Source organism: Sceloporus occidentalis, unplaced genomic scaffold (genome assembly GCF_023333645.1).
Source record: "Sceloporus occidentalis isolate IW3139 unplaced genomic scaffold, rSceOcc1.0.p SCAF_3, whole genome shotgun sequence".
In the NCBI taxonomy this organism is placed as follows: Eukaryota; Metazoa; Chordata; class Lepidosauria; order Squamata; family Phrynosomatidae; genus Sceloporus; species Sceloporus occidentalis.
This window is the reverse complement of record NW_028316983.1, coordinates 185,084,280-185,110,550: the sequence shown is the minus strand read 5'-3', so window position 1 is coordinate 185,110,550 and position 26,271 is coordinate 185,084,280. Positions and strand designations below refer to the sequence as shown.

Genomic DNA, 26,271 nt, shown 5'->3' with positions numbered 1-26,271 from the left:
GACTGTTTGAAAAACTGTATGTATCTATATAAACCTGCCAAGCTCTAAGATCTGCAGAGGAGGGCTTTTTCTCAATATCACGACTAATCACAAGCATACCTGGTCAGGGCATGAGAAAGAGCCTTCTCTATGGCTGTTCCTGGGCTGTGGAACTCCCTTCCATGAGAGGTCTGTTTGAACCTCTCCCTGCTGTCTTTCTGCTAGCAGCTAAAGGCCTTTTTATTTACTGGAACTTTTGGTTTTAATATAATGTAGAAGACCAAGCTTTTAACATTGGGTGTTGTTTCTGTTTCATTGTTTTATATGCATTTCTTTTTTAAAAACTTATTTTACCTGCATTTTTAACAAGAGTATTTTAAAATAGAAATTTGATTTAATTGTTTTACTGGGCATCAGCCACTGCGATCGATAGGGATCTATTCACCTGTCAGTCAGGAAGTAGCTAAGTGGTGTTCCCAACTCTCTTCCTGGAGCAATCTTTGGTACAAAGAGAGATTGGTCAAGGAGGGTGAGACCATCAGTTGGTTGCTTACCGATTGACTGGGGAACATGCCTCTATCGATCACAATGGTTACTACCTGGTAAGTGTAGGTGGGGAGGAGTCACTTTGTAAGCTATGTAACTATAGTGGTTGCACATCTGTAAGTGCCCAAGTGAATTCCAGCCAAGGTTTCCTCTTGACTGGTAACTGACAAATTAATTGACTGTGCTTGGAAGTTTGTCACTGCCTTTTGGATCAGAGAGTGCAATGTATTTTCTTTCTTGAGTAATTGAGGAGGAGCCATAGAAAGGGATTTGGCTTGCACGTGGCCCATGGACTTTGCCCATCTTACTTCTTTAAAACCAACCTTAAAGTCTAATAAATCTAGAAAATTACCATAGTTACCCCTCCCCCAATAGTTATTAAGGTTGGCTAACAACCACTCATTCAAATACTGTGTTCAAGAAAGTAATGTGTGCAACCAGCCTAAAATTATCCATGTCTACACAACCCAGGTTGTTGTTTTTCTTTTTCCGGGAGCAACCCAACTACTGCCTCTTTTAAAGGAGGAATTTACAACTTCCAAGACCAATTAGACTGTTAGAACATTATTGCAACAGGATCATTTTGACTGACAGAGGGTAGCATAACCTCTTTTCTCACTACTGATTCTGATTAGACACTCACTGCACTGCTATCTGACAGAGGCCAGCTAGGAACAATGAAAGCATTCATACATGTAGTGTCAAACCTAGTTTGGCATACCCTTATTCAGATTTGTAAATATATGGCCTAACAGCATGGAATTCGGACACTTACTGTGTCCAACAAATTCTAGTTGACTCTGCTTCATGGTCCCAACCACCACATCCACCAGCCAAACTTCTGGTTACAGCACGAGTACCTTCCTTCTGGATATCAGAGAACAACAACAGTCCTACTAAAAGAATTTAGTCCACTGCAAAGGCTTACCTGGAAATCAAAACTGCTGTAATTATTCCCTTTTCTTTCCTTGCCAAACCATTTTGGAAAGGAAGGAAACAACCAGTAATAGGCGCAGTTGTCCGCCCTGGGGACTTCAGCCCCTGCTAAACTGAATAAAAGGAATGTTCCCCTGCAGTGGTCTACTTCCAAATTTTATTTGGAAAGAATTTTCATTGGATCAGGCAACAGTTCATGAGTTTTTAAGGAACTCTTTCACATTTTGATCATCAGCACTGCAGAGTGTTTTAAAAACCTTGTCTACAATTATGATGATTAATGTGACTGTCACTGCAATTAGGCCAAGTGTGTTGCCAGCAACCCCATCTGTAACATGATAGCTTATCAAGTTTTTAGCTTTTCCCTACTTTGATCCACCTCTCTTGAGCATTTTCTCTAAGCTACACTCAGGCGGGATACAGACGGGCAGGGGAAGACGTCTAGTGGTGTATTCTGCTGAATACGGAGCCTCCAGACCGCCCGCCCCGGGGGCGTGGCTCAGGTGATGGGGCTTCCACATGGGGGGCAGTGAAGATGCCTCACCTGGGGCCGTTTCTGACCCGCAGTTTCCATACCGCCGCCTCGGAGGACGCTGCAAAGAGAGAGGCAGCTTCTGCACGGGCGGCCAAAAACGGGCCTTTTTTTTTCTTTTGCCAGCTGGCGGATGCGCAGCTGCGCAGCTGCGGCGCTCAGCACCGGCGGCAAAAAGCCTATGTGCACATTTAAAGCACCCAGGCCCCTTTAAACTTTTTCCCTCGCCCTGCCCAAGAACAATGGTGGTCTCCTGCCAGCTGGTGATCAGCTGGTGTTGGCATCCTTGTCCGCTTGCACGTTGGTAGTGTCACCAGCATCATGGATGCCTCCTCTCCTTTGGTCCCCGTGCTCTTGCTGAATCTGCAATGCACAGCCACAGCTGTCGCTGCTGCCACCGCTGTCCCCCTGCCATCCCCCATCACCTCCCTTGTACATATGTAAATATTTAAAGTTTTAGGGGTTTTTTATTGTTAGGTGAAAATGGCACAGGAATGTGTGTAGGGGTTCACTTTAAATTCCAAACTTTCCCCAATTCTAGCAGCGCATGCGTACATGTTGTTCTAGGGTTAGGGTTAGGGTTACGGTTAGGGTTACGAGTCTTAAAATGCGCTGCAGCTGTGCTGCAGCTTCCACACCTGCATGGCAGCTGACGCTGCAATTAAAACCTGACTGCAAACTGCGCATGTTCCAGGACCCCGACTCATTATGTGACGCAGCAGACACGGAGCTTTTAAATGGGCAACTTAAATTAGCAGCTTAACAATTCTGGCGTACCGGTGCAGCAGCTTACAGACGGAGCTGCGCAGCTGTGCATCGTACAGAAAAGAAGCGGGGAAAAGCAGCACCTTTTTAATGCCGCTTCTTCCCGCTTGGGGCGTGCGGGCGGTGTGTTCATGGCGATTCAAGTAAGGGCCGTCTGAAGGCTCTACCTTCATGACGTCATGAACACACCCCTTTTTGCCCGTCTGTATCCCGCCTCAGTAACCTTTTCTTGGAAAAATTAAGGAAGCATTGGGTTATCATTTTGTAACTTTCCTGTATGTAAATAAAATGCTTGCTTCATTGAAAACTGTTGTGTAAACCAGTATACATTAGTACTGTTTTGTTTAATGGAATATTGAAAGTGGCTAGGGGCTTTTCTGGACTAGAAATGATCAAAATGCCTTCAAGTTAACCGTTTTGGCTAAAGCAGGCTCCTTCCAGCATCAAATGCAATACCAATAAACCCATATGATTCAGACCATGGCCTGCTCCAAATATAGAGCATGGAGACATGGTGCATCACATTGAGTTTTAGCTGTTAATATTGAAATAAATAGTCAGCTGTTCTCAAGACAATCATAGTACTATGAAAAAGTCTTAGAAATTATACTTCTGAATACAGGATGTACTAATGGGTTGATTCCATGGGTATAATTATGGAAAAATAACATCCCTTCTTCCCAACTTTAGAAGTAAGGAGGGTATGACTAGTTTCCTGGATCCTATCTTATTTAATATATGTGCATTCAACTGTGGATTCAGGTAGCTCTGAAGAATCATAACTGAGTATCCTTGTTCTCTCAGTCTTTGGAATCGCGTCCCTCGCTTATGCGCAAGAGATGAATGGAGGGAGAATGAATGGGAGTATGCTCATCTGCCCATGCCTATATTCAAGCCATTGTGGCTTGAATATATGCGAAACTCCATTTTCACAAGGGGGTCCGGAATGGATCCCCCGTAAAAAAGGAGGGGCGGCTGTATATATAATTATGTCCATATAGCTAATATTTCAATCTTATAATATATATAATAGTTTATAGCTATATTGTTAACTACTGAACATATTTATATGCCTGAATATGTTCTGGAACTCCAAGTGTTATGTTAAAATATGTTCTGGAATAAAGAATGTACCACTTACTGGGAATCGGAATTGCCAAGAAAAAAAGTTAATAGAAATAGAAATAAAATACAGATAAGTAAAGATGCACACAGGCATTGAGACAATAAAACAAAATCGTCAGACGGCAAGATCCAGAGAATAAATAGTAAGGCCCAGTATTACTTATGCTGCAGTGACACTGCTGCAAGTACTGTATAACTAGATATGAAACATTATTTGAAAAGTATTGAAAAGAAGAAAACAATTAATGAGAGACACTTGAACAACAACAAAGGTCTGTATTATTTACTCCCAGGAGCAACAATATTTTGAATATTACAGTGGATTTTATAATAAGATGTTGCACCTAGTAAAACGAGAGAAGAGATAAGAATGGTCAGTGCATTGTGTTGCATCCAGATTAGGCATGTGCAGCTGAAGCAAATTCCTCTCTCCTCAGTAAACTAATCCCTCCAGCCCACTCACTGTGCAGAGAGGGTTGGGAAGCCCTGTGGAATGGGGTTGGAGATGTGGTATTGGAGAAAGTGATGGATCACTGAAAATCATGCAGATGCAATTTCCAAGACAGCAGATGGAAAATCCTGCTTCCAATCCATTAATTAAGTCACATTGATTTGATTATTCTTCTATTTAGTATTATAGCTGTGAAATTCCTTATGAGTAGGAAGATTATGACACTTGATTATTAGAAGAAATTATGTTTTCAGAGAGCTGAATAACTCAATGAAAATTAAGAAGGATTGTCAGCTCTGGTGGTGAACTATACTATTTGAAGACTTTAAACTGTTAATGCTAAGAACAGAAGTGGTTTAAAAAATTGGGTGTACTAGGACAGTTGCACAATGAAATGGATGTTACTGTGGACAGAAAGAAAGAAAGAAAGAAAGAAAGAAAGAAAGAAAGAGGAGTAACCAGCTGCAGGGACAGCTGTCAAGATGGTGGGTAAGCCACTGTAAGCAAAACTTGAGTAGCAGAATGAAAGGAGAAATATATGTATGGTATGCTTAGAATCCAGCATATGTTTTATAGATCGGGGGGGGGGGGGGGGATAGTATGGAATTGCAAAGAATAACTACAAGTACAATAAACAGTTCCTTTAAAAAGTAGTGGATTTGTTGTTGAAATAAAAATAACAGGGTTTCTTAGTCATATTATCAAATAGTTTATTTTAGAACAAGAGCACCACAGGAGAAATTAGATACCTGTTTGAGCTATTAATTCAGAGTTCAGACATATCTGTATTGAGAATAGTATTGAAGTATGATATTGGGTGCTCAGAAAGGAATTCACTAAGCTCAGACCACTCCTCAAGTTTATTAGAAATTTTGGGATTGTTCCTTATTAGTTTATCTAGTCGTAGGTCCTTCATGATCACTGCCACTTCAATCTGTTTCATCAACAATGGGAAGAAGTACTGCCTTTTTGCTAATGTTACTCTTCAATGCAATTTATGATAAAAATATAATAGTAAAAAATATAAATAGTACAATTCATTCAGATCAAAGTACCTATCAAAATCCTATGGTCTGGAGAAATCTAAAATTCAGACCTTAAAATTATATTTTTAAAATTGTTTTTTTTTAAAAAAAAAATTACAAGTGCGGGGACAGTGTGGTTCATGGATATTTTTGTGTTCCCAGACTTCCCAACCCCCCCCCCCTTTTTTTTAACTGAAACAAATTGGTTTTAGGAGGTTATGTTAGGCCAGTTGACCCATATTTTGAACACTCTGTGCTATTTCGGGCCTGGGAGAGGCCTTTATCTATTAAGGCAGTAAATTGGAAGTTGAATGTAACAACATGATTGTAGAACAAAGAGCTCTGTCAAGCCTGGAGAGGCAAAATTGTGCCCAACAGGGAGTGTATGGGGTATTTGGAGTTAAAAGAACTTGAAACATTTTTAAAATTTAAGAGGACACAAGGGTGTGTGAGGCCCTCTTAGATATTTCAGGGGAGCAATACATCTCCTCCATCCCTGGCCTTAGGGCACTAGGGTTGACAGGTGTCCCTTATAAGGGAAGTTCCTTAGTTAAGGGTCAGACAGCTTGTCCATTATAGGACTGTCAGATGGCTTTCATTATAAGGATCCCCCCTATTTGACGTTTGGAAAGCATTTTCTTTCTCATAGACTGAAAAAGATGCCAAAAATTCCTGTATTTGGAGTAGTGGGCCCTTCATAAAGACAGAGATGTGTGCATTATATATGGTGTTACCAGGTTTTCAAAACAGCAATAAGGGACAATTAAAATTCTTGACTTCAGGGTTGACATTCAGGAAGTAGTATTAAATTGTATGACACACATATTTCTGTCTTTATGAAGGGCCTACACACACACACAAAATGCAGGATCCCCCACATGTCCTCCAACTATCCTATTAGGGCTGAAGGGCAGGGTATAAATACCTCATTTAAATAAATAAATAAATAAGTAAGTAAGTAAATAAATATTGCTTTAAAAATGTTTCAGTGTCTTTCTCCTCTTCCCATTTCTCCCCTTAGACCTGTGCTAACTTGACTTGCTGAAAATTGAGTTCAGACTTTAAAATTAGTTTGCACTCAATTAATTTAGTGGACTGGAGAAGAGAGGGCAGGAAGTATTTTGTCCTTTCCTGTAGACTTCAGCAAAAGCAAACTGCAAAAGCAGCCTCTCTTCTCTAGCCCAATATCTTTTGCCATCTTGCACACTGATGTTGCCTCACCACATGTGTATCTGTTTTCATCTGTGAAATGTTGGTATGTATTTAGCATCTCATTCAGTATGTATATAAGAAAAAGCTTTCCAAACCTTAAATAGCAAATATCCCTTATAATAAGGGACAGCTGCTAGCGTTATAAGGGACAAGCTTTCTAGCTCACAAATGAGGGACATCTCTTATAAGTGACACCAAGCGACACTTATCATGTAATTCATGAATGAATGTGGACAATTTGTTAATTTTACAGAAAAATTCATGGCTAAGTTAACTAAAATCAATACTTTCATTTGGAATTAAGAAAGAATACAAACATGTAAATAGCTGCCTCCTGTTTGTTAACCTTGCTTGTGATGAACATCAACTTTCCATTATTGCTATTTTGAAAACCTGTCTGCATTATGGAACTTCCATGTCATAAGTATATTATGTGCTGTGGATCACTTCTCTGTGTCACACAATTTCTTCACTTTTGATATAATGCTATGCACACATTTTTAAAAACTATCTTAATAATGGAATACTGTATATAAACTTCAAGCATCCAATAATAAAGCACCCAATAGCTGAATTATTTTGAAGCCAATTTTAATAATAAGTAAATTAATTTGTCAAGGTGATCTTTACAGTCAGTGAAGTTTCACTTATTTCAGATTAAATTGGCCATTTCTTCATGACTGAAAAATTTAGCAACTCTTCTGTAACAAACAAAAGAGCAACCTAGGACATTGGTCCTTCAAATCATTTATTATTATTATTATTATTATTATTATTCACATAGTGGTACTACATATTAAGCATTCTTTCTTCATTTTTCTCATGTTCTGGATATATTCTTTCCTTGCATGGTTGGTTTTATGTTTGAACAGATTTGTGGTTAAGCACTAACTTTTTAATGATCCAAGGCAGTAAAACAATGACATATTTCTCTAGTTTAAAGGGAAACTTTTAAAATAGTTAAGTTTGGATTATATCAGCCCTATCATAGGATTTTCTTAGTCCAAGGAGGTTTGCCACTTCCTCTAAGGCTGAGAAAATATGACTTGCCCATGGTCATCAAGTGGATTTCCATGACTGAACTGAATTTGAATCCAGTAGTCCATTCACATTAAGTAATTATAGTACCACTTTAACTTCCATGGTAACATCCTATGGAATCAGGTATTTGGTGCAGTACAGACTGCCGAAAAACAGCGGCCTGCTGGCTTTCCTCCCGCGGAAAAAGAACCTGTGAAAATTGGGTTCTTTTATGCTGCAAGGGCAGCGTAACAAGTGTGCCACTGGCCCACTCGTTACGTAAGCACCACGCGGCGCCATGCAGACACCACACGATGCTTACAGAACAATGGCGGTGCCCAGGTATACAGGGCGCCACCATTATTATGCCCTTGTCATGTGCTAGGGTTGTGGGGTGTGTGGGCACTCCGCCCCAGGCAACCTAGGGCGTCACAGAGGGCCCGTATGTACCGGGCCCTTGATAGACAGGTGGGATACAAATAAAAATATTTTTATTTATTATTATTTGACATATAGGGAGAATTTTAGCCAGGGAGCTCTAGTGCCTCATCAATTCTGTGCTTGTCAGGTGTTTGAGAAAAGAGTCCGGACTACAGTGGCTGCCTAACAGAAGAATACCTTTATTGCCAAGAACAATCCAGGGCAGTGATTTTTAACCTGTGATCCGCAGACCCCAGGGGGCACAGTAACCTCACAGAGGGGTCCACGATGGCATGAAGGTTGCTCAGACCACCTCCCTCCTGCAGTGGAGTGGTTGCATGACAGGAGGCAAGACAAAGGCAGTAAGGCTGACTGGCCTGTGTGCCCCCCACCTCCATTATATTGCCTCGGGTCCTTCTTTTAGGTGTCTCATCTTTCCTCTGGAAAGAAGGGTAGGGAGGGAGAGAGAAGGGCAAAAGCTGCTGAATCACTTAAGTACTCAGCCTACCCCTTCTCTGCAGAGGAGAAGCTATGTAACAGGAGCCTAGGAAAACCCTGGCTGGCTGAACCTGCACATTGCTGTTCAATCCACTCCAGCTGCAAACTGGGAGGAAGAAGCAGGAGAAAAGTCTTCCTTCCCCCCTCAACATCTCTAAGGGGAGGTGGACAGTATGACTGTTAATGGATGATGTGATTGTTAATGGCTCAGTGTTCAGGTATCATCATCATGGTTTTAAATCTTGAGTTATGTCTTGTGGTTCCCCATCAACAAAAGATATTTAAAAGGGATCCCTGGTAAAGAAAAGGTTAAGAACCACTGATCTAGGGCAACATCATAGCAGCCTGTCTAGGACTGAATACAATGCCATTTACAGCTGGACATGGACTATAACATTACAGTGCTGTCATCCTGGTGGTACTACTGTTTTTGTAAAAGGCTTAAATGTTGGCACTTTTTCTAGTGATGTGAATATTCATCATGGAAATAAAGTCCTTCTCCATGCCATGAACACCTTGTCCCTTGTTTTGCTCAGCAGCCATTGTGTGCACACCTGTTTCAATCCACAATATTTTTAGATGTCATTTCATTGCCATTCTAGTTGCTATGTGTTGTAAAGTAAGATGCTCTTCCAGTTCAAAATCTTTTTGTGTACTTTCTATGTGCCCCCCACATGCAGATTTAACTCTTAAGTCCTTCCTTGAAGCTGCAATATTCTGAAAGCCTTTTTACATTCTGCTGTGAATCTGTAAAAAGATTCACCTTCAAGCTTATGCCTCTTGTGAATCTGAATCTTTCAGTTCTAATCAGGGGATTGTGCATGGTGATAAATGCTACTGAACAGTTTGCACAATTTAATGGGCATGCACACAAGCATCTCTGGAATAATCAGACTGTATATAAAACCATCACTTTCTCTTCCCATAGTACTCAACAATACTGTTTTTGTTTTTTTCTGGGGGAATTTTCTGGGGGAATGCTGTTCCAGCCTTTCTATATGAGTAGGCCAGGTTTTCCACAGCACAAAGGCTTTTATGTGTTCTGCTGTCCCACACAGATCCAGATGTTTACAGTTCTATATTCTAGAAAGTTCTTGAATCATATCTTTACGTACATCATTATGTGCACAATTTTCCATGCATTCCTTCTGTGGTAATATCTAAAACTTTAGTCTTTTCCAAACAACAACAATAACTTTGAATTAATTTGCACATCAGATGTTCAGAATATTGTTGCCACTGATAGAAGTTAAATTTTTGGACAAGACAGTTAAATTTGTGTTTTAATGTTGTTGTTTTCTGGACCACTCCAAGATATTTTGCTGCCTTCGGAAGAGCAGCAAAAGACCAAAAGAGTGCCTGAGACACCTCAGCAAATAGCACCCTCCTGCTCCAAAATTCATCATAGCTCTGTCCAGCCAAGTTATTTTGACTCATGGGACCCTTTCTGCTTCCTGGCAGTAAAATAACAACTACTATTACAACAACAATATTAAATATGAAACAATGTGGTGTCCTCTCATGTCATCCAAAATGAGCTGCCTAAAGCAGCTGCTTCATCATGCCTTAACCAGCCCCTGCTTTGAGAAATATATCTGTGGCACAAATCTAGATTGAGCACCTTTGTAGTTTTAAAAGATTTACCTGGTTAAGTGTTATCATAAATGTTATCATAAATGTTTGGGTTTTTTTCCCTATTGTTCTTCTCAACTGTTTTCTGTCTTTTCATCTTTTATGTATTACATTTTACACAAGCATTCTGGGCAGGACATTACTGATACAGAGAGTCTTTTCATTGTACCATGTTGTTGTTGTGTTTTTTTAAAAAAAAAAGTTAATCAAGAATGACTTAGCCTTCTAGTATAAAATGAACAAATCATTTTTGTCTTTGTTGTCTCACTCTAACGAATCTCCAGGGCTACTGGGAGCTGATTAAGCTTTTATTTCTTTTCTTAGGAAGTGCATGAAAGGTTTTAAGTTCTGACACAGGCCAAGCATTTATCCTTAAGGCATCAAGCCTTTAAATAGTTACTGTGCACAGACACTGTTTTCTTCAAGGACCAGCAACTCTCTTGTTCTTTATTCTTCTTCTGGACCTTGCATTAGTAGAAGTATAATGCTCTATTCTGTCTCAGCATATGCAGAAAACTTTCAAGATACACATTATTTTTAGTTAGGGATTTATTGCCACAGAATTATAGCAAAACTCACTGTCCTTCACTCTGCTCTTTTGGATATCTTCATTAAAACTTCACTCTACTAAAGGTAAGATTTGCAGATTTGTGTCCAATCATTCTTTTTCCTTTTTATTTTTGCTATTTATTTATTTATTTGATGGTAGGAAGAAAAAGAGAAGATAGAAATTACAGTCAGTGCAAAGCGATTGCTGTTGATTTTATTCAGCATGAAAGAAGAGAGAAGAATTACAAATAGAAGAATTATGGAAGAATATTAGGACATATTGAAACTGAAATATTTGGATGTGTGTTGTTTCTCTAAAAAGCTTGAACCATTATAAACCTAGACGTTCCATAGATGATAGCAAATTTGAGAAAAGTTTAGTAATCCAGCATTATGATGCATATGTAAAATCTCAGCTACTGCTTTATTTTGTGAAACATATTGATAACGTTTTAAATTCAAAGCAAATCAAAAGTTAGGCAGAGAATGCAAAAGATTTGTTTGACATGTTTTCACAAAATGTTTGAAGTATGAAATGTCACATTTCTCAGTATGGTCCAATCCTAGGGATTTACTTCATGAAGAATCATATTTTGCTCAGCACAGCTTCTTCACAAGTAAATGTGTGGGGGATTATACTGATAATGTCATAACAGTTTTTTTGTACAATTGCTTGCTCTTATCAGTATTACAAAATGAGACATGAGGAATCTTTCTCCTAAGCAGTCTACTAATACAAGCCTTCATTATTTTAATAAACACAAGAAAATCTGTAGATTTTAGTAAATGTTCTTGAGGTTTTGTATCATCACTCAGTTATCAGTATCGTCACTCAGTGATCTAAACTTCCAGTGGTCAAAGGGGATTTCAAAATGCTATTCCAAAATTCCTTTCTAACTAGAATATTGTAAAAATCTTCACATCTGGGAACTACCTTAGTGGCACTGGATTAGCCATCAAACTAGGCTTTAGGAATGGATATGTATTTTATCAATGTAGCTTTCTGGAGATATGCAGAAAAAATTTGTTACTCTACTATTATTTTCTCTGAGTATTATTTTGATTTTTATGCCTTTTCTCCTATGCAAATTGGAACAGCCAGCATGGTTTGTGCATTGCAGTATGACTCGGGAGACCAGGGTTCAAATATGTACTCGGCGACCTTGGGCAAGTCTCTCTCTCTCAGCCTCAGAAGAGGGCAATGGCAAACCCCCTCTGAAGAAGTTTGCAAATAAATCCCATGATAGCTTTGCCTTAGGGTCTCCATAAATCAGAAACTATTTGAAGGCATACAACAGCAACTGTAATTGTGTGCTGGATTGTGTTTTACGTTAATACCCATGTATTTCATTAATACATCAATGACTTGTGCCAGTGTACTCTGATTTATTTCTTTTTTATTTTTAAAGAAATTTTATTTCTTCCCTCTGGATTATCTTGTTATATTTAAAAGATATCTGGCTTTAAATAACACATGTAATAGCCCTCACCTTAAGACACTGCATGTGTTTTATAGAAGGGATATTAATACGGTTGCCCCTCCTAACTCATGGATCTGGGATCCGCAACCTTGAAAATCCACGGAGGGGTGACCTGCACTATTTTCAGTGGGGGTGCACTCCATGCATATGCACGGGCTCGCACCTCATTCAAACCTTTGGGGCTTGAATATGTGCAAGACTCCATTTTCATGAGGGGGAGGGTCTGGAACGGATTCCCCGCAAAAGCGCAAGGCCAACTGTATACCAAATAGACAGCATTTGTAAGAGTCCTAGGCCTGTTACAGACTGCCAAAATAAAGCTGCTTTGGGTCTCTTTGGAGGTATGCTATTTAAATGATGCATGCACCCTAAGAATCCGGAAGCTGCACCAAAGCTGCACTCCAGTGCTTAGGAATGGAGTGTGGCTTTGGCACGACCTCCGGACTCTTAGGACCCATGCATCATTTAAAATAGCATACCTCCAGAGAGACCCGAAGCAGCTTTATTTTGGCAGTCTGTAACAGGCCCTAGTTTATCATGATGTGCAAGTCCAGCCACTGACTTGATATATACAAGTGTTTCTCAGGCAAACTGATGTGCAAGAACAAAGCATACTCACACACCAATGTGCCAGGGACCAGTACCATATTTGTGCCCATTGACATCAATAGTTTATTTTCTAGAAACTCACTGTTGCTCACTCCTGGGAACTGGTAGCTAATAGATTTGAAGATCAGCACTGATACAGTGACCAGCACTTTTGAGTAGCACTGTACAACCTCTTACAGAAATTGTTGTAAAGCAAGTGAATTAAATAAATTGGAGAGTCACAGCATGGTGTAGTGGTTTGAGTGTTGGTGACCTTGGTCAAGTCTCAGTCTCTCAGCCTCAGAGGATGGTAATGGCAAACGTTCTCTGAAGAAACTTGCCAGGAAGACTCTGTGATAGGTTCACATTAGGGTTACCATAGGTTGGAAACCACTTGATGGCACACAACACACACACACGCAGTTTAATAGTAAAATGTTTAGAAATGGTGGTACTGCTAAAGTGTTGTGAGATTTTAAAAAAAAGAATTCTTTCAGTTATGTATGTGATAGCCAGGATATCAAATCTGCCTTATTCTTTCTTGCTTGGGAATGGCACTTAACTTAAAGAGAAATTATATTCATCATCATTTATTTACAGTCATAGACCAACATATTGTAATTATATTAGCTCAAATGGAGTGTGCGCAAACCAGGGTGAGCAATAGCAGAGTACATGGGGGCATCTCCCACTTGGTTGACTTAAAGTTTCCCAGTTCAGACGTTTTTGTCAGATGTTGTTGTTGTTGGGGAGGTTTAAACATGGATAGATGTTTTGTTTTGTTTTGTTTTACTGGTTTAGGGTGATTTTCAACCAAAAATATTTGGGTGTTGCAAGGGCTTGGAGGCTGCAAGAGGTCTGACCCTGGAGAATTGCAATTGTGCAGTCTTCAGGCCTCCATTTGCCCACCCTGATTTAAAGTATTCTACTAACTAGGTTTTTTTAGTAGACATGTCTGTAGTTATAAATGAAGATACTAAACATTTCTGCTTAAATCTAGTCTCAACCATAAACGATAGCTGTAACTAACTTGCCTCTCAATAGGAAGTGGGCTGTAAAAGTTGCATAATAAGTAAAAGAAAGGATAAATGCATTGGTAAGCACACAGGGAAGATAGCATTACAACCCACTTATTATGCTTACATTCCTCTGGTGTTAGAAGAGAGGGAGTACTGACAGAATCTTTGAAATATGGGAAATCATTCACAGAGCATAATCCCTTAAATGACTCATAAGATTTATCAGGACTCAGGGGAAAATACTGTGAAGATAATAAAAATCTTAGTTTTTAGCAGCTTTTTTAGGTCTGAGCATTTACATGTGTTCTATTATGGAACTTGTAGCACATGTTTGTGGCACCCAGGAAATATGCTATCATTCTGAGGAACAGCTAGTTTTTAACAGGAGCCATATTCTGCGCCGAGCAGAATACATTGCCTTTCCTCTCAGTGCCATAGAAATGACATTGCCTTTCTTCGCAACACCATAGAAGTCAAGACACAGACAAGGGCCTTTTGTTAACCTCTTCTTTCCAAGCAAGAACAGTAACAAAGATTCTGTCAGGGCTCTCCTGCTGAGAAATTTACATTTCTCATGATGTATATTGCAGTGAAAAAGCAGATAAAATGGCAATTGTTAATCAATTAAAACATCTTCTGAGATCCTCTAGAAAATGGAATGATCTAAAAGACTTAATCATTCAAGTATTGTGTGTGGACTCTTGCATTGTCAGAGAAATTGACAAAAACTCAATTGACACAAAAACGAACTCAATTGAAAAGACCTTGTGGCCTTTTATTCTTTTCATATGTTAGGACTCATTGCCCTTGGCAGGCCAGATCTTGGAGGAATGTGTTCTGATTTTAAAGTTTCAATTGCGAGTTATTGTTGTTGTCAGCTTTTCTCTGCATTGTTGTTGTTTTTCTTGTCTGTATTAAACATTTACATGCTTATCTTCAATAACTGTAAGCTTAAATTTCTTTACAATACTGTGCATGTATTTAAAAATCTTCTGAGATGGCTGAGGAGGAAGTCCTTTTTCTGATAGAATGCACAACTACCTTATTCTGAATAGGGCTATATTCCTTTATATGGGATGAGCTTTTAATTTAGAACTGCTTCTGGAGTCCTCCAGGACCATATGTTGTCATCAGCTCCTTTGCCAACTGTATATGCAGCACAGGGACTATATAGTCTGCAGTAATTTGTAACATAAAGATTAAAGCTGTTTTGTCCTCTAATGGAAGGAAAGCTCTCCTGAATAGACTTCTATAATCTATCTAAATGATACTAATTTTGAAGGGTGGTTCCCTCTGGCAAAATAAAGCAGCTTCAAACTGACTTAAAGCCTATCTTTTTATATGACAAACCAGGAGGAAACTGAAACAAAGCCACACTCCAGGGCTAAAATGCAGAGCAAAAACAAGTCCAGATACTCTACTTTAAAACAGAAATGCTCATCACATACTGTCATCTAAATAGCATGGAAGGAGTGTAGGAAAGCCAAGGGGGTGTATGGAAGCGGTCTAGAACATATACCCTGAGACTTATGAGACACAACTGCCAGCACCATTGCTTGGGAAAAAATCTGAAATCCACAGCACCTCTGGCCCCAAGCATTTTGGATAAGGGGAATTCAGCGTGTATAGTTAAGTGGCAGCAAGCAGTGTACCATATTGAACTGGACTGAGGGTAGAAGCATTTTCACTCATGTCTCTAGTGAATGTTTTTGAGCAATTTGGTCACCAGAATGATTACACTTCCTTGAACAATAAAACAGAATCATAGAACAATAGAATTGGAAGAGCCCACAAGGTCCATCCAGCCCAAACCCCTACCATGCAGGAATACACAATCAAAGCACTCCTGACAGGGGGAAACCCCCATTTTGAGTTATTCTATTATTCATTTACTTTTACTTGGCTATCTTATGATATTTTCCCTCACTTATGAAGTTGCTTAAGAGCCAAAATGAATTAGGAATAAACCAGCAATAGAGATGTCATCTAGGTGTGTGTGTGTTTTCATTTCTATCTTTGCTTGTTTAATTATTTAAGGCTCTCCTACTTCCATGTGTCTTAAGTTTGCAATAGCAACTGTATCTTATACATGTTATAAATAATTTATACAGTCATGTGTGAGTTGCTGGCAAAAACCTGTCCATAGCCACATTCTTGATAAAAATGTTTTCTAAACCAAAGCACCCACTCAGGTGCTATTTCTATTATTTTTTCCAAAAGTGTAGCAACACTCCTTTATAGGGTGCACATAAATGATTAAAGCTTAGCCATGTAGGTCAGAAGTATTGTTGAGTATATACTGAAGATAATATTGCCTTTCACAGACACCTCCAGAAGTTCTTGATACAAAGGAATCAACATCCCTGTTTTACAGAAGTGCAGTATGACCCATTTTCTCATGTGGCAACTTCATAAAAACCCTTCTCATACTCCACTTTTTAATCAGAAAGTTCAAAATTTTGTACTAATCCAGTCCATTGCTCAGTTGAATGTTTTTACTATTTCTAGTTTAGTTCAACAGGAGTGCTTAATATTCACTGCCATTCACAGTTTGATTTCAAGATAGCAGAGAGAATAGGAGAGAGGGAGAGAGGGGGAGAGAGGGAGAGGGAGAGGGAGAGAGAGAGAGGATAGATAGGCATATTCTGTGCATATTGATGAAGTCCAAAAGACTGGATATTCTAGAATATTACATAAAGCAAGTACTAGGCCACAGCATTCAGCTGACTAATCAGTTTAATTAAAAACTTTAGAAGATTTTGGCCAATAGACAAGGTGGCCTCTAACTAAGCTAGCAACAGTTTTTAAAGACTTAATTATTTTAAAGATGAAAATGTACAAAAGCTGCCCAGTGGCAACGAGTGACATCTTATGGACACTTCTTTATTCATGGAGGAATTAATTAACTTCAGTTTGTCTCTAGCCAAATGATAAGTCTAGAGAAAAGCAGGTATATATTGCAGAAGGCACATTCTTCTGGAAATGTGCCTTCTGCAATATGTACATGCTTTTCTCTAGACTTATCATTTGGCAAGAGACAAACTGGTGTTAATTTCATGGATTTATTATGTATTTATCAATGTGTTTAAACTCATACAATTAATCAAGTAACATTTCTGGTAATACAAAGTAAAGGTAATACAATCACAATCTGAAGTTCTAATCCTTCAAAAAATCAACATGTGAATCATTCTTAGTTTAAGGAAAGAACTGAGGAACGAAGCTTGACAGTTGGGCAGTGATGTAGAAAAAAGCCAGATATTTTTGCTATAGATGACTTATCTTCTCATGCAATCACTTTGAAACCATTTGAGCTCCTACTTAACTATCCCTCACTTTTGTCCAAATAAATACATTATGACTGGAGGAAAAGAAAATGTGAGTTAAACAGGATTTCATCCTCTCTGGGTGACACAGGGCTCAGACTTTCCTTGAGTTGCTACCTCAACTTACAGGAGGCTTTACTTTCTCAAATACCAAAACTACTTAAGGTGTTAATAAAGACAGACTCCAAGAAAATTAGGAGTCTTGCATCAGCTCAGTCTCTCCATTATAATCTAAAGGGCATAAGGTTGATATTCCCTTTTTGCTGCACAGAACTAGGAAGCTGGCAACACAGCAGGTTGTATTCACTGTACATTGTGCCATCACCACAGAAGCTATTTATTGTAGTACAGTGTCCATGTATATATTTGTCACACTTAAGAAGTAATGCTGAGATCATAGGTACTGGATGAGAGACAATTAAAAATAAGAGTAATATTAGTGATATGATGCTGACTAAACAGAAACAGGTGCAAGATTTAGAGTAATTTATATAAACTGTGGCCAAATTTATGCCAGGGAATACTGGATGGAAAGTCTAGCAAAAATTTCTATAAAATCTTGCATGTGGCATTACATTCCAGTTAGACTATTTAAAATGTTCTCTACAGAAGAGTGTTGGAGATACATAACCTAGGGATACTTTTCATAATTATGGCCTACATAAGGCCTGCCTCAAGCTTCACAAGAGAAGGGCTTCTCATGAGAATTCTGGGGTCCCATGAAATATTTCATAGGGTCCTGGAAATTTCCCGAGATACCCTCTTTTGAGGAGTCTTATATAGGCATGGGTTTTAGATATTTATTTTATATTTATATATCGGTCTGTCTCAAATGTCCCAGCCAGTCTTAAGAAGGTGATCCAACCAAAGACGAGGATAAATCTCTCTTTGCTTCTATAACCCAGCACTCCAATTTGTGAGGTGCCCTTCAGGCACACTCCCCTGTTTCCCACACAGGCATTTTCTCTCTTTTGGTGCCAAATATTTTTTTTAAAAAAAATAAAGCACTGTTTCCCACATTTTTATGTTCCAGAAAAATCTTCAACAGTGAAGCAGTAATATACTCTTAAACAGCAGGAGTTACTGCAAACCTGGCAGACCCACATTGTTATCTGGAAAACCAGGCAACCTACTGCCAACACAATGATATGTCATACATTTACAGCAGCTCATATTTTGCTGGTTAAATGTTGGCGAAACCCATCAATACCACCAATATGGAAATGGAAGCAAGGGATATGGGCCTGTATATTTATGAACAAAATATTAAGCTGTAAGGCAGCAGGGAGCCATTTCAGGTGTTGCAGGGGTGGAGATATTTTTATTTCTTAGTTTTTGGAGCTATTGGAGTACACATCAATTGGAAGAATATATGACTTCATATTTATTATCTCTGAAATGAATTTGTTGTTACAGAAATACTGTTAAATGAAAGTGTCAGTGAAATGTAAAGCACATTACTTCTGAAATCAGAGATATTTGATGATGTATTTGGTAACACTAAACAGTAGTTTGTAGTTCAGTCATTGGGAAGTTAGGTAGCAAGCTATCAGGGCCTAAGCTAAGTCATCAAAGGAGTGAGTTTTTGGATGGGAGACTGCCAATGAATACCAGATGTTGTAGGCTATGTTTCAGAGGCAGGGACTGGCTAAACATACCTGTGAGTATTGCTTGTCTAAGAAAAACCTATGAAATTAATGGGCTCTATATAAGTTGGCTAGTGACTTGAAGGCATTCACTCAGATACACACAGACACACACACACAGAGATGAGGCAATGAGAAAATACAGCTGCTGAAGATCTCATTCTAGATATTAATGGCTTAAATAGAACATTCTGCACAAGGCAGCATCGTGTGCTAAATAGGTATTGCAGTGGGACTTTTATGGATGGCTCAGGAGGCTTGACAGTGTGTTGAAGATATAGCCCTGCCTCCTAAGGGCTGGCTGACAACCTCCACCTTACCAGAGCTTTCTATCTGTGCAGGTATACAGTAAATGTTTATCACTAGGGTTATGCAAGAAAATCTTGCATGCCATCTTTGAATTATACTATTTCTTTTCAGTATTTGTCCAGCCTAATTATTGTGCTTCACACTTGATGCTTGATCATACTGAGCCATTTCTATCAAAATAAGAACAGTGTTCACTCAACTCTCCCTTTAGATGAGGATTAAATACGTCTATTAAGCACAGTGTGATTTTGTGGTTGCCCTTCTGTTTTAGGCACTCTTCACTATATGTTACTTAATTGAATGGGAAACACAGACATTCTGCTGTCATTACTCAGCCAATGATTAGGTGTCACCAAACTAGCTCATTGTGCTGCATGATTTATTTGACACAAGAGGATCTGGTGGTAGCTGTTTATTACACTAATGAGAACAGTGTGTATAGCTGACTTTTAAATATTATCTTACTTTTCTTCAGAGGCATGGTAATGTACATGGTTCAGCAACAGAAATAACAAATCCCTGTTATATTTCATTCTTAAAGGAAACATCATGCCCCTTGAATCTCAGGAATATCCTGTGCAGACAAGATGATTTTCCAGAGAGTTCTTCTTTTGCAGTCTTCTTGTAGGACTTAAACTAACATCAGAATACTTGTACATGCTGTAAACACAGAGTAAATGGCAACTGAACGGTGTTGGTTTTACATTGGGTGGAGTGTGGCAACTGGTGTTGGTTTTTCACTGGGTGGCATCTTCAGCCCAGACATCATCTTTCCTACATATTTTATTGAATAATTCTGGCTTGGACAAGAGCTTTCATGGTGGCTTGATTAAGAACTGTTTGACTGTGTTCAAAGATATACCCATGTTAGTCTGTAGAATCAGTATGCAGAGAGGTCTTGTAGCACTTTTGAGACTAACTGAAAGAAAGAAATTGGCAGCATGAGTTTTCGTAGACTTCGGTCTACTTCCTCCCATCAGTGGTCCCCAAACTGTGCTCTTTAAGGGATTTTGGACTTCAGCTCCCAGAATCCCAGACTATTGGCCAACATGGCCAAGGCTTCTAGTAGCTGAAGTCCAAAATCTCTTAAAGGACAAAGTTTGGGGATCGCTGTCCCAAATGCATCTGAGGAAGTAGACTGAAGTCTACGAAAACTCATGCTGCCAATTTCTTCCTTTCAGTTAGTCTCAAAGGTGCTACAAGATCTCTCCACATACTGAATTTGACTGTGTGAGCATGTTCACAGCAGTTGTTGAAAAGGTTGGTGGGATAGCCAGAGATTTGAATGAATACATTAATGATAAAGAAAAGAACATGCTGGATGAGTTGTAATTGTTTATGGCAAAAAGAGTTTTTGTATAGTTACTTTTGGATATATTTTGTCCATGTGTTGTTCCTGCTATAAACATAAGAGGATCACTAATCTCATTTGAGCAGTACAATTTCCACTTGCATTGCCATGACAAAATGGAAGTACATACTGACAGGGCTATTTCCCATTGTGGGTGTACAAAGATGCATCATTGAGCAGTACAATGTATAAATGTGTTTTACATATTCACCTTTCTGTATAGCGGAAAGAATGCAACATCAAAGTAAACTGAAATAAATTTTATTGAAAGATATAGGATGAATTTGTGTAATATTTCTTTAGACAGGGGAGGAATGTTGTGGTCCTTGAAGTGTTGCTGTATTGCAATTCCCATCAGTTCTAGCCAGTATAACCAGTGATAAGAAATGATGGGTGTTCCTCACCTCTACGATCAGGCCACTACCTTGAATGAGGAGGAGTCACTGACGTGCTGTCTGATTTTTAGTTTGAATAAATGGCACGTGCTGTTTCTGTCATTTAGATAGGCTTTGCAGATATCCTCAGTCACACAGCTATTACTTTGTGTAGCTGTGATTTTTCCTGTAAACTTGCACTGATGAGTTAAGTGTTGCTTGTCACATTAGATGTTATAAGCATGACACAATCTGTTTTGTATTGGTTATTTATTTGATAGTGTAATAAAGAGAAAAGTCTGCTTCTTAAATCATAACCCCTTTGCCTCTAAAATAGTGATTTGTGCTGTCTCTTGGGGCTAGATGAAGTAAGGAAAGAGTCCAGGGTGTGAGGATTATATTAGACAAGGATCATGGTTGATGTTTTTCCCTCTGGGAAGGGAGTGTTTGAATTCCTTGACAATGACTACTATACAGCAAGCCAGTTTCTTTTCCATATTGTCTTTAGCCCTCAGCTGGTTTTTCTACCAAAAACAGTTAGCATGCACAAATGGTCAAAGAACAGCATGGCTTTGATAGCTTAAGGAATGAGAGCTATACAGTACCTCATTTGGGGGTACACTTTATCATGTCTACTGGACAGTTCCTCTTTCCAATTGTTATCTGTGGTTGCAATTTGTTAGAATCATGCTTTTTTGCCATTTTCATGTGGCTACACTCATCATCTCCTTAATTTTACACAAACACAGCCCCCCACAAAAAGATGCAGAAATCAGAATTTGTCCTGTTAGAGGAATTTGTTATCCTAGTCCTAGTACAGTATGTCAACAGTGGAAATGCTGTTGATATTAACTGGCTTTACACATCTACAGGAACCGAAGCCTGTTGTTTTGTTCCTGCACCTTTAGTAACCAGACTAGATGGAATTCTCTTCACTTAACTTTGATCATTTAGATGTCTCATGTGTTATCTTGATGCTGCTTTATCCTTCTTAAAACAATAAGCATGACAAAAACCACAGAAGTGCTTGCATTCCTTGAAAAAAAATGAGTTGAACTAGCAGAGCCAGTCGTTTTTTAGCAAGAAATATGTTACTTCATAGAATAGGATAATAATAAAAGTAACAAACAAAATTTATCTTCTATTTCAAAACATGTTAATTTGTTTTAAATTCTTCCCATATCGTTTGACTTTTGGCAAAGGAATTTAGTGTACCATAAATTTGCAAACCACATAACTACTTGAAACTTATTTTACATTTGCTTCTATAGCCAATGGTCAAGTACACTGCCGAGCTTGTTATTTTGTTTTTTCTCTGTGATTCCTTTACTTACCCTTAATTTAAGCCTTCTGTAGGAAAATCCTAATGGCCACCATTATTTGAAAACCAGGCAGGTTGATTGTCACAAAGTGATAGCATAACCTATAAAGCAACATAGCCTTAACTTTTCCAGTATGCAGCTCAGTGTGGGCTTCATGTTCTAGATGTCTAAGTACTGTATCCCTGCTTCCTGCCACTTAAATCTGACCCTTTATGGTCTATGCCACTACCAGAGGCAGAATGCAGGGTAGGCAAATAAAGCAACTTTGTTTCCTCACTGCTTTCATGCTTACAGAGGGCAGGTGAATAGGCTGTAACTGCAAGTAGAACCACCATCAGAAACAGGAGGATCTAGCCATTGTCAATGGATTCCCTGCTAAAGTATGGGACTTAGCAAAGAGCTAATCCAGTGTCTTCTTTGATCCAGCTTCTTGTTATGAAGATCTTTGCAATGAATGTAGTATTAGTGTGTGAGTATATCTTATCTGAAATGCTTGGGACCAGAAATGCTTTGGATTTTGACTTTTTTCAAATTTTGGGATACATGTATTTGCCTTGTACATAATGAGATATTTTGGAGATTTGGACCCAGGTCTAAACACCACATTAGATATGTTTCAAATTCATATAGCCTGATGATAATTTTAGACGATATTTTAGTAATTTTCTGCATGAAATAAAGTTCCTGTACCCTGAACCACTAGAAAGCAAAGGTGTTACTATCTCAGCCATCGATGAAAAAAGTTTTGGTTTTTGGAGTATTTCGGATTTTGGAATTCCAGATAAGGAAGACTCAACTACAGTACACAAAAAGGGTATAACTCCATTGTTGGAACAGGTTCACTAGCTACTGCTTCATTTCCAGGCAGAATTCAAAGTATCAGTCATGACATATAAGGCCATATACTGCTTAGTTCCAGTCTATCTGAAACACTGTGTCTGTTCCTATGCACCTACCTGAATCATAAGGCTCTTGGTGGACATCAACTCATGGCAACCCTGTGGATGAGACATCTCCAAGACTCCCTGTCCTCTACTGCTTTATTTCAGTCTTGTAGATCATTCATGCTCATGACTTCCCTTATTGAGTATATCCATCTGATGCGCAGTCTTCCTAGCTTTGTTTTTCCTTCATGAGTCATTCCTTCTCACGATGTGGCCAGACAGCTCTGGTGTCACAAGAAACTACAAATCTCAGGATTCCATTACATTCAGCTATGGCAGCTAAAGTGGTATCAACTTGGATTATTTCTGCAGTGCAGATGCAGCCATTGTCTAGCCATTCTTTTGGATACAGCCAAACTCAAAAGCAATGTTTGTGATGCTTGATTAACACTGTTGCTGTTTCTAGTTTGGTTATCATGACAACAACAACAGCAGTCCTCTTCTAGGATAGTCTTACCTAATTTAGATTTTAAAAGCTGACCAGCATGATCAAATGTTTATTGTTTGTTCAAAACTTATTTTCCTCTAGAAAATCCCTTCCTCAATGCCAAAGAATTAGCAGAATGCTCTCCAATGAGTCCTTGCGCCCTCCTGTGTACAGCCGTTCTAATTCCCAAGCTTCTGTTGATAGCACTTCCATGGAAGATTTCTGGTGTGAAGTGGAGAATATCAAAGAAAGCACAGAATACAGGCAGGATGAACAAACTGTGTTAGAAATCAAGCCTCCTGATGGTGAGCATACCTGTTTCAGTATCAGATGCATCCTTGCATATGCTTTATTTTCCATATTTCTGTTTCTTTTTGGAGTTCTAACCTGATTTTTTTCATGTTTGCTCAGCAGTGTTCACCTGCAAAAGAGGACTGGACTCCTTTTGTACCTTTAATAATTGTGCAGAAGAAGGGATTTCAGCAGTTATGGCTTTTGCATGTTTAAAGGTATAGGAGCTCTGTCCTCTTTTGTGTCTGGCTACTTTAATTAGCTCTGTATAGCACCTAAGGTTTATACAGGTGGGCTGCTTAGTATTCCTTGTTTCAGTTTTTCATTGAAAAGATTAGACTTGAAATGAATTAAGAAAACAATAATTTACAACTTAGAAATTTTAGAAACTTGTCCTTATACGCAAACCTGGTAGGTTTTTGCTGGAAAATGCAAAGAAAAAAAAAGATAGCCTGTGGTTTGGGTTTTTTTTTAGTAGTAGTAGTTATTTCTTAACCCATAGCCATAATCCATTTAAGAGCTTTTAGATACCGTTTATTTCAAGTGGCATAAATTTCCTGGCAATATGTATATTTTTAATTGCTATACTAAAATCAGTAATATTGGCTTCCTGATTCTAAATATATTTAGTCAGAAATACGTTCCAGAATTCAGTAGGATTTATTTCTTTGTAAATATGCTTACCACTATAGCATATAAAATTTTGATTACTATCAGATGATTTTACCCTAAATTCCTGAGTCTGTCAAACAATTTATTTCCATGGAAATATGAGGTGTGGGCACTGGAGAGATCTGGATGTTAACTACCAGCATGGAGGCACAAGAATTTATTATTAGGCGTCGTGATCTTTCAGATGTATATTGTTTCATTACCCTCAGGGGCCAAATGAATGAATTGGATTGCTCCTCTAGAATACACCTTTACTGCCACCCCAAAAATTAGAAGGAAAAATCCTTGGAGCAAAAAAGTCAGATGAAGGCTAAGTGCGCAGAGTAGATGTAGAATAATAACCATACAATGTGAGGTGGGTAGAAAATTGTGGGACTCAAAATAGAAAGCAATTCCTGGAAAACAGCATGGCTAGCTGACTGGAAACCCTGACTGGGCTGTAGGTCCCACATGTCAATTTCCTAAAACAACTTAGAGGTTAGAATTCTGAGGAACAAAATTTGTTGAATGATTTTACAATGCCACTTCCCTTTTTAGTTGCTTATCAACCCACTCCTACTCTTCCACAGAAGGTGAACTAGAAGCTGAATGGCTGCAAGATGTAGGTTTGTCAACATTAATATCAGGATCTGAAGAGGATGATGGAGAGGCATTATTGTCCACCCTTACCCGAACCCAAGCCGCTGCAGTGCAGAAGAGATATAATACTTACACTCAAACAATGAGAAAGAAAAATAAGCACACAGTCAGAGATGTGCGAGATATTTTTGGCATCAATGACACTTCTGTAAGTAGTGTAATTAGTAATTAATTTGAGAATGTTGATATTGTCTTTTATTATTGTGATAACTCATTTGTTTCTTATACCACTGAATATTTGATACTATTAGAGTATCGTCCTGGGCACTTCTGAGGGATGGCTGTTAGCATGAGGTCAAAGTCAACACTTTTTCCCAGCATCAGCTGGTAAGATAGCTGACACCACTCCTGAACTGGAATAGCTTGACTGTAGTATGTAGGTATTGTTAATCTCAAGACTGGACTATGGTGACTCACTGTGGCCTAAATCCTGTTATTAGTTCTGACTACAGTAGATCCATTGAACCAATGGTATTTACCTGTATTGACTTACCACTGAATGGGTCTATGTTAGCAAGAATTAACCAACAGGATGCCAGTCCAATCCAGGGCTTTTTTAAAGGTTGGCTTAGAAGCTGCAGCTAATGCAGTATGTTGTTTTGAGGTTGTTTGGCTGGAGCAGCTTCCCAACAACATTCAATGTTTTTACTGAAAGAAATGTATGGTTGCCAATATGCTATTGGGCCAAGTTCAAGGTAAGAACTCTGTCTCAGTAGTCACCAAGAGCAGAACCTTTAGTGTTCCCTTTGAAAATTCCTCCCTACTAATGTTAAGTCCATGTCTACAGTTTTGAATTTTAGGTGCCTGCTTCAGACACATTTATTCAGTACTGCTCTTCCTGCAGTTTGACCCAACTATGCATATCAATTTTATTATGTGATTGATTTAACTTTATTTTGTCTTTATATGAATGTGATTTTCATGTCAGGTGCTACTGTGGAATTTTTGTGTTCTGCAGTATATACATTTGTACAAACAATTAAAGTTGTAGGTATCATTTAAAGAGGCTTTTTGGCACCCTGCTATCTGTTCATATGTTGCAAACGTGTACCAAATTGTGCCAAAGAACACCAAATTCTTGAACTTGCCTGCATTTAGCAAATTAATTATATGCATTTCTGTTTCATGTTGAAAATGCAGATTCCTCTGCTTTTTGTCAGGATAGACCAGGTTACTGAACTCTTTTTTTAAT

General features: G+C 38.6%; 1 protein-coding gene across 3 annotated transcripts in view; it reads left to right on the top strand.

The window, feature by feature from the left end:
• ARHGAP28 (Rho GTPase activating protein 28) overlaps positions 1-26,271 on the top strand; it is a 93,723-nt gene that overhangs the window by 33,590 nt on the left and 33,862 nt on the right. For 2 of the 3 annotated variants that reach the window (XM_089517072.1, XM_089517071.1), the window contains exons 2-3: positions 23,580-23,782; positions 25,010-25,227. In XM_089517072.1, the coding sequence (XP_089373198.1) occupies positions 23,580-23,782; positions 25,010-25,227 (421 nt within the window). Of the gene's footprint in view, positions 1-23,579; positions 23,783-23,888; positions 23,987-25,009; positions 25,228-26,271 lie in introns of those variants that run through there. The other variant, XM_089517073.1, reaches the window with a different exon arrangement.